General features: G+C 40.3%; 1 protein-coding gene and 1 non-coding gene across 2 annotated transcripts in view; one reads left to right on the forward strand and one right to left on the reverse strand.

Moving 5' to 3' along the window:
• The window catches only part of LOC111967419 (BCL-6 corepressor-like protein 1), a 30,648-nt gene extending 21,807 nt beyond the window's left edge, over positions 1-8,841 (reverse strand). The window contains exons 1-3 of the mRNA XM_070444741.1: positions 8,700-8,841; positions 5,535-5,623; positions 4,954-5,025 (exon numbers count right to left, since the gene is read on the reverse strand). Of these exons, the coding sequence (XP_070300842.1) occupies positions 4,954-5,025; positions 5,535-5,620 (158 nt within the window). The 5' untranslated portion in view covers positions 5,621-5,623; positions 8,700-8,841. The remainder of the gene's footprint in view (positions 1-4,953; positions 5,026-5,534; positions 5,624-8,699) is intronic.
• Positions 3,230-3,302, forward strand: trnav-uac (transfer RNA valine (anticodon UAC)). The gene has a single exon. It is a non-coding gene; the product is annotated as a tRNA-Val (tRNA).
• Positions 8,842-8,992: the final 151 nt, after the last annotated feature.

Raw genomic sequence — 8,992 nt, forward strand, 5'->3', positions numbered from 1 at the left:
CGCCTTACCTTGCGCTCCAAACTGCCCTCGCAAAGCTTGCAAATAGAGCCTTTCACACCGCGACAAGTGATTGCTTGAGACTTGGTGACTTCTGTAGGTGTCACTAATATGAATTTTTGGTAGAATAATTCCGGAGTGAAATTTTGACTTCTCCTCGCGATCTTCCCTCATCGCCCGTTTTCAGAACGCAGCAGCTGGAGATGAAAATCGCGCACACTGGGTCCTAGCGCCGACAGAGGCCTAGAGGTGCATAACAGGTGGTGACCGTAGTCGAGCCTTTTATTATATAATTGTAAATTCCTTTTCAAAACATGGACATCTTTGGAATCATTATTTTCCAATAATGAATAGGTCTACCACTACAGCCGAACTCTGGTGGCCAAAGTAGTGTTTTGGTCGCATGCTTCCAAGTGTGTGTTTTTCTGAACCATCATTAGATAGCTGACAGAGTGGTAGTCAAATTACAAATATAACAATCTAATTGTAATATGATGTCATATTATATATTCATATTCCTATCATAATATTTGGCTACTGGATATTTCTTTCTGAAAATATTATGTATATTAGGAAAGTTACTAAACTATAACAATACAATAATTGTGGCACTAATTTGGGATTTTCTTCTCCAATTAAATGCACAACACATGACCATCATGATGATGAGGTAAAATACTTTTGGTGTAAAAGCATAGGCCTATTTCGTTATCATAAGGGTTTGACATGCTATATACTGGTACTCCTGTATATAGCCATGTTATTTTCAACTCCCTGTATATAGCCATGTTATTTTCAACTCCCTATATATAGCCATTTATCTTCAACTCCCTATATATAACCATGTTATTTTCAACTCCCTGTATATAGCCATGTTATTTTCAACTCCCTAATATAGCCATGTTATTTTCTACTCCCTGTAAGGGTTTGTACATGGCTATATACTGGTACTCCCTGTATATAGCCATGTTATTTCAACTCCCTGTATATAGCCATGTTATTTTCAACTCCCTGTATATAGCCATGCTATTTTCAACTCCCTATATATAACCATGTTATTTTCAACTCCCTATAATATAAGCCATGTTATTTTCTACTCCCTGTATATAACCATGTTATTTTCAACTTCCTATATATAGCCATGTTATTTTTTACTCCCTATGTATACTAATATAACCATTTTATTTCAACTCCCTATATATATAGCCATGTTATTTTCTACTCCCTGTATATAACCATGTTATTTCAACTTCCTATATATAGCCATTTATTTTTTACTCCCTATGTATAGCCATGTTATTTTCAACTCCCTGTATATAGCCATGTTATTTTTTACTCCCTATGTATAACCATGTTATTTTCAACTCCCTGTATTATAGCCATGTTATTTTCTACTCCCTATATATAGCCATGTTATTTTCAACTCCCTTTATATAGCCATTTATTTTCTACTCCATATATATACCATGTTATTTCAACTCCCTGTAATATAGCCATGTTATTTTCAACTCCCTATATATAGCCATGTTATTTCAACTCCCTATATATAACCATGTTATTTTCAACTCCCTATATATAACCATGTTATTTTCCAACTCCCTATATATATAGCCATGTTATTTTCAACTCCCTATAATATAGCCATGTTATTTTCTACTCCCTGTATATAGCCATGTTATTTTCAACTCCCTATATATAACAATGTTATTTCACTCCCTGTATATAGCCATGTTATTTTCAACTCCCTATGATAAGCCATGTTATTTTCTACTCCCTGTATATAGCCGTGTTATTTTCTACTCCCTGTATATAGACATGTTATTTTCAACTCCCTATGTATAGCCATGTTATTTTCTACTCCCTGTATATATCCATGTATTTTCAACTCCCTAGTTATAGCCATGTATTTTCTACTCCCTATATATAAGCCATGTTATTTTCAACTCCCTATGTATAGCCATGTTATTTTCTACTCCCTGTATATAGCCATGTTATTTTCAACTCCCTATGTATAGCCATGTTATTTTCTACTCCTTGTATATAGCCATGTTATTTTCATGGCATTGTTGGAAAATGACCCGTAAGTAAGMATTTTACTCTTAGTCTACGAAGCATGTGACAAATAACATTTGATTTGGAGTGTCCATTTTCTTCATTTTCTGTCAAGTTAATATTGCTATTTCCTATATGTCAGCAGTCTAGTGCCCTCGATGTTGCATGTTTTCACTAATTGGCGATTGCACAAAATTGCGATATTACAATGTGCTGCGAAGAGAGGACAGACACTTCGTTTAGTTACTTTGGATTAGAGACCCTCAACCTTAGACTCGCGCTGCAAGTGACTAGAGCGGAAATCGAAGAAGCCAGTCAAGTAGAATGTAGGCAGACAACCAGTTTTACCTCCCGGTAAACGCGAGCCCTTTCTATAGCCTGTGTTGTGGTCACGAGGCTGTCGCACTGTGCCCTGCTTTCCTCACTTGTACAAAACAGGCGACGGAAATGGATAACAGTTTTTCATACCGTATCAGCACGAGTTTGTCCGACGAACCTGTTATATAGAGAGCCTGTCAAATGTTCTCCAATTTATAAAACCGTTATTATAGGTAAATTCACAGTAAAATAAATAACCAAGTGCCTCAAATTATTTCTACAGATCCATAGCACAATCAATCAAAACCAATGCATTCCAGACATTCCGGAAACATGATGTCAGTTGAGTCCGTTAAAAGTTTCGGTTTTGCACAACATTGTAAACTAAAAAACTATGGATCCGCCTCAAAGAGAGATACATCGGTGCGGATTAACTGTGTTTTATTATAGGCCAGCATTTTAACSTTCATGCAACGGTTACATTTTGTGATTTTTAGATCGAGTTCACATTTGGTGACTAGTGTCCCTTTCTATGCCGCAGGTGGAGCTGGATCAAAGCAGAAAGGTAGCTATAATACTAACATGACACAACTCAGCAGCAAACCAAATATCTTGCCATTGCAAATGCAGTTGCACACACGACTGCACTCCCCGCCATTATAGGCCTATACAGCTAATAGATTACAACAAGACTGACATTCCACGCTTGTCTTAAAAATGTATATATTAACATCACATAATATTTCTAACAGTTAAATACAGATAGTATAGATTAAACGATATTCATTGTAATGAAGACCATTAAAAACGGGCAAGATGTCTTCATCTATAATACCCTTGCATTTGACCAACGAATTCAGTTGGTTCCATAGTGTAGTGGTTATCACGTCTGCTTTACACGCAGAAGGTCCTGGGTTCGAGCCCCAGTGGAACCACAACTTTTTGATGACCCAAAGAAAACATTCAATGCTCTATACTGATACAATTTTTGACTGATAGCTTTTATGCCAACTGAACGTAATACACTCATCACAAACCAATATCTAAGATCTATTATCTAATGACAATTTAAAACATATAATTAAAAAATATATCTCAGATGATTACAGATTTAGTTGTCAGTCACTAGTCTACATACCAGTTACCAAACCTACTATGTAATACATTACATGACCAAAGGTATGTGGACACCTGCTCGTCAAACATCTCATTTCAAAATCATGGGCATTATGGAGTTCATCCCCACTTTGCTGCTAGAACAGCTTTCACTCTTCTGGGAATGCTTTCCACTAGATGTTGCAACACTGCTGCGGGGACTCACTTCCATTCAGCCACAAGAGCATCAGTGAGGTCGAGCACTGATGTTGGGCGATTAGGCCTGGCTCGCAGTCTGCGTTCCAATTCATCCCAAAGGAGTACGATGTGGTTGAGGTCAGGGCTCTGTGCAGACCAGTCAAGTTCTTCCACACCAATCTTGACAAACCGTTTCTGTATGGACCTGGCTTTGTTTCAACATTGTCATGTTTAAAAAGGAAAGGGCCTTGCCCAAACTGTTTCCACAAAGTGTTGGAAGCACAGAATCGTCTAGAATGTCATTGTATACTGTAGCGTTAAGATTTCCCTTCACTGGAACTAAGGGGCCTAGCTCGAACCATGAAAAACAGCCACAGTCCATTATTCCTCCTTCACCAAACTTTACAGTTGGCACTATGCATTGGGGCAGGTAGTGTTCTCCTGGCATCTGCCAAATCCAGATTCGTCCGTCGGACTGCCAGATGGTGAAGTGTGATCCATCACTCCAGAGAATGCGTTTCCACTGCTCCAGAGTCCAATGGCGGCGAGCTTTACACCACTCCAGCCGACGCTTGGCATCTGCTCGGCCATGGAAACTCGTTTGATGAAGCTCCCGACAAACAGTTATTGTGTTAACGTTGCTTACAGGGGCAGTTTGGATCCCGTAGTGAGTGTTGCAACCGAGGACAGATGATTTTTATGCGCTATCTGCTTCAGCACTCAGTGGTCCCGTTCTGTGAGCTTGTGTGGCCTACCACTTTGCGGAGCCGTTGTTGCTCCTAGACGTTTCCACTTCATAATAACAGCACTTATAGTTGATCGGGGCAGCTCTAGCAGGGCAAAGATTTGACAAAATGACTTGTTGGAAAGGTGGCATCCTATGATGGTGCCACGTTGAAAGTATCTGAGCTCTTCAGTAAGGCCATTTTACTGCCAATGTTTGTCTATGGAGATTGCATGGCTGTGTGCTCAATTTTATACACATGTGAACAATGGGTAAGGCTAAAATAGCCAAATCCACTAATTTAAAGGGGTGTCCACATACTTTTGGCCATGTAGTGTATCTCAATAACAAACAAGCTGCCTATTGTAAACTGCATTGTATTAAACTCTTGATTCATGATGAGATCGTTAATCATAGCAATTTATCTGATAAATGACACCTAAGATGTCCAGGCAGGTGACATATTTCAGAATGTAACATGAAATCTGTCATATGGCATAATACTGTAAATATCATGAGGTCAAGCTTTGACCTTGTGATATTTTAAAACAAACTGATAGCCTACTCACATCTCTTCTGTCCAGTGTGACCAATGTTTCTTCACTCCAGGTGTTTTGTTGCATTGCTGCAGTCCAGGTAACCTGCACTGAACAGAAACGCTGTTGTCAATTATTTCGCAAGAGACCACCACATTAATAGCAATTAAAGTCGTAAATTATTGTCACACAATTATTGTCATCTCAAATATGTTTGCAAATATATTTAATTTCAAGAGGGAGAATACCCTATTACAAAGTTTTGCAACAATAACATTATACCCAAAGTAATGTATTAAGACTGTGGTTGTATAACTGTTTTTCCAATAGATAGAAAGTACCAGTACTTACAATAATTGAATCCTTGTGGACTAAAATAAACAACCAATGTCATGATCAAACAATGTTTGTTTTTCATCTTGTTTCATCCTGTTTTTCATCTTCAAATGATGGCGCGGGAGGGGATGGCTGCCGTCTTATCGGCTCTTAACCAACCATGCTATTTTTTGTATATTTCTTTTGCGTTGTTCGTAACTTGTTTTGTACATAATGTTGCTGCTACTATCGCTTATGACTGAAAAGAGCTTCTGGACATCAGAACTGCGATTACTCACCTCAGATTAGACACAGAGTTATTCTTCAATGAGTCGGACGGGAGAGATATACTACAGACACCCGACCAAGCCCAGATCCCCGTCATTCACTGGAGAAGGAAACAGAAATTTAGCGGAAAAAGATCAGGGTGCCATGTGAGGATCAGGCGATGAGTGGCTAATCTGCCTTTTCCTTCTGTCCTGCTAGCTAACGTACAATCGCTGCAAAATAATGGGAAGAACTAAAAGCACTGATATACTACCAACGGGACATTAAAAACTGTAATATCTTATGTTTCACCGAGTTGTGGCTGAATGACAAACATTAAGAACATACAGCTGACGGGTTATACACTCTAATGGCAAGATAGAACAGCAACCTCTGGTAAGACATGGGGCGGGGGCCTATGCATATATGTAAACAACAGCTGGTGCACGATATCTAAGGAAGTCTCAAGGTTTTGCTCGCCTGAGGTAGAGTATCTCATGATAAGCTGTAGACCACACTATCTACCTAGAGTTTTCATATGTATTTTTCATAGCTGTTTACATACCACCGCAGACCGATGCTGGCACTAAAACCACACTCAATGAGCTGTATACCACCATAAGCAAACAGGAAAACGCTCATCCAGTGGCGGCGCTCCTAGTGGCCGGTGACTTTAATGCAGGGAAACTAAAATCAGTTTTACGTCATTTCTAGCAGCACACACAGACATGTACAAAGCTCTCCCTCGCCCTCCATTTGGCAAATCTGACCAGAATTATATCCTCCTGATTCCTGCTTACAAGCAAAACTTAAAGTAGGAAGCACCAGTGACTCTGTCTCTAAAAAAGTGGTCAGATGAAGCAGATGCTAAACTACAAGACTGTTTTGCTAGCACAGACTGGAATATGTTCCGGGATTCTTCCGATGGCATTGAGGAGTACACCACATCAGTTACTGGCTTTATCAATAAGTGCATCGAGGACATCGTCCCCACAGTGACTGTACGTACATACCCCAACCAGAAACTATGGATTACAGGCAACATCCGCACTGAGCTGAGCTAAAGGGTAGAGTTGCCGCTTTCAAGGAGCAGGACTCTAACCCGGAAGCTTACAAGAAATCTTGCTTTTCCCTCCGACGAACCATCAAACAGACAAAGTCCCAATACAGACTAAGATCAAATCGTACTACACCGGCTCTGACGCTCGTCAGATGTGGAAGGGCTTGCAAACTATTACAGACTACAAAGGGAAGCACAGCCGAGAGCTGCCCAGTGACACGAGCCTACCAGACGAGCTAAATAACTTCTATGCTCACTTCAAGGCAAGTAACACTGAAGCATGCATGATCGCATCAGCTGTGCGATCACGCGTCTGTGTGATCACGCTCTCCGCAGCCGATGTGAGTAAGACTTTCAAACAGGTCAACATTCACAAGGCCGCAGGGCCAGACGGATTACCAGGACATGTACTCCGAGCATGTGCTGACCAACTGGCAAGTGTCTTCACTGACATTTTCAACCTCTCCCTGTCCGAGTCTGTAATACCAACATGTTTCAAACAGATCACCACAGTCCCTGTGCCCAAGAGCACTAAGGTAACCTGCCTAAATGACTACCGCCCAGTAGCAATCACGTCTGTAGCCATGAAATGCTTAGAAAGGCTGGCCATGGCTCACATCAACACCATTATCCCAGAAACCCTAGACCCACTCCAATTTGCATACCGCACCAACAGATCGACAGGTGATGCAATCTCTATTGCACTCCACACTGCCCTTTCACACCCGAACAAAAGGAACACCTATGTGAGAATGCTATTCATTGACTACAGCTCAGCGTTCAACACCATAGTGCCCTCAAAGCTCATCACTAAGCTAAGGACCCTGGGACTAAACACCTCCCTCTGCAACTGGATCCTGTACTTCCTGACGGGCTGCCCACRGGTGGTAAGGGTAGGTAACAACACATCCGCCACTATGATCCTCAACACGGGGGCCCCTCAGGGGTGCGTGCTCAGTTCAATCCTGTACTCCCTGTTCACTCATGACTGCACAGCCAGGCACGACTCCAACACCATCATTAAGTTTGCTGATGACACAACAGTGGTAGGCCTGATCACTGACAACGATGGGACAGCCTATAGTGAGGCCGTGTGGTGCAAGGACAACAACCTTTGCTGTTATTTACTGCTGCTCTTTAATGACTTGTTATTCTTATCCCTTAGCCTTTTTTTAAGGTATTTTCTTAAAACTGTATTGTTGGATAAGGGCTTGTAAGTAAGCATTTCACTGTAAGGTCTACACCTGTTTTATTCAGTGCATGTGACAAATACAATTTGATTTGATCTTGTTAGTTAGCACCCCCTACTGTTAAATCTGTTCTTTACAGGGTCCCAGGGCTTTCCAAGAGGTGAGGTAAGGATACAGCACTTTCTCAGGCCAGTCTTGTAATACAGATTTGAGAACCCACTTCTAGCTGATGCAGGATGATATACTTGCCAATTTTGCTGCCACAATGCACATTCTAACTTTCTCAAAGACTTTCTCCCCTCCGCCCTAATAAATGTTATTCCATAATTAGTATAGCACATGACTAAACACTGACTTCACATTAAATCGTTTGAATGTGATAAATCTTGCAGGTAGTGACCAATTCTCCATTGCCAGGCATTTCTAAAATAATTTTGGGAATAAACAAACTATGAGGACATCCTTTTTAAAAGCCAGCCATTCATAAACTAAGCTCAACCCAAGTTAACATGTTTGCCCCTTTACAAAATTAAACAATGACGGGAACTAGCTTGCTAACTGCTAATATGATATTTGCCACTGTCTGATACAGTAATGTTACTGTTAGTGTGATACTGACAGCTAGTGGTAGTCTGGCACTGTACTAGCCAGTCCACGTGGAGGAACCATCTAATAATTCAAAAGGTAAACTAATCTAGCTAGCTTGTTTGCAAAATTGGGATAGATACATATTGCTAGGTGTAGAATAGTTGACACAAGTGTTGAACTTAAGTCATCACTTCAAGCTCCTTGTCTCTACTAGGAAGATAGTTAGATAACGTTACCCCAAAGATTATAATAACTTTCATCTGTGATTGGACTGTAACAGTGTAACAAGTTAGCTAGTCAGGACTAAGCTTGATAACATATGCCTACACATATCATTCGTTTCAACTTTAGCTACTTACCAAATAATAACATCTATACATTCTGTGTTCGCACACTTGACTTGTTTAGCTAGCTAAATAAACACTTGTATGAAGCAGTAAATAAAAAAATATTCGACACCAGAGGTCTCTGAACTAAAACTTTCGTGCGCATGCAGAACGTTACGCACTGCAACAAACGACGCCCCCTAGTGGACAAAGAGACTGCTGTGTTTTTCCCGCCAAATGTGAAGTCATGTATGCAAATGTGATAGTAAGATATTTGCGTTTATACAGTACTTTTATTGAAATCGTTTATTTTATGTGGACAACAT

The sequence above is a fragment of the Salvelinus sp. IW2-2015 genome, linkage group LG8 (assembly GCF_002910315.2).
Source record: "Salvelinus sp. IW2-2015 linkage group LG8, ASM291031v2, whole genome shotgun sequence".
Lineage (NCBI taxonomy): Eukaryota > Metazoa > Chordata > Actinopteri > Salmoniformes > Salmonidae > Salvelinus > Salvelinus sp. IW2-2015.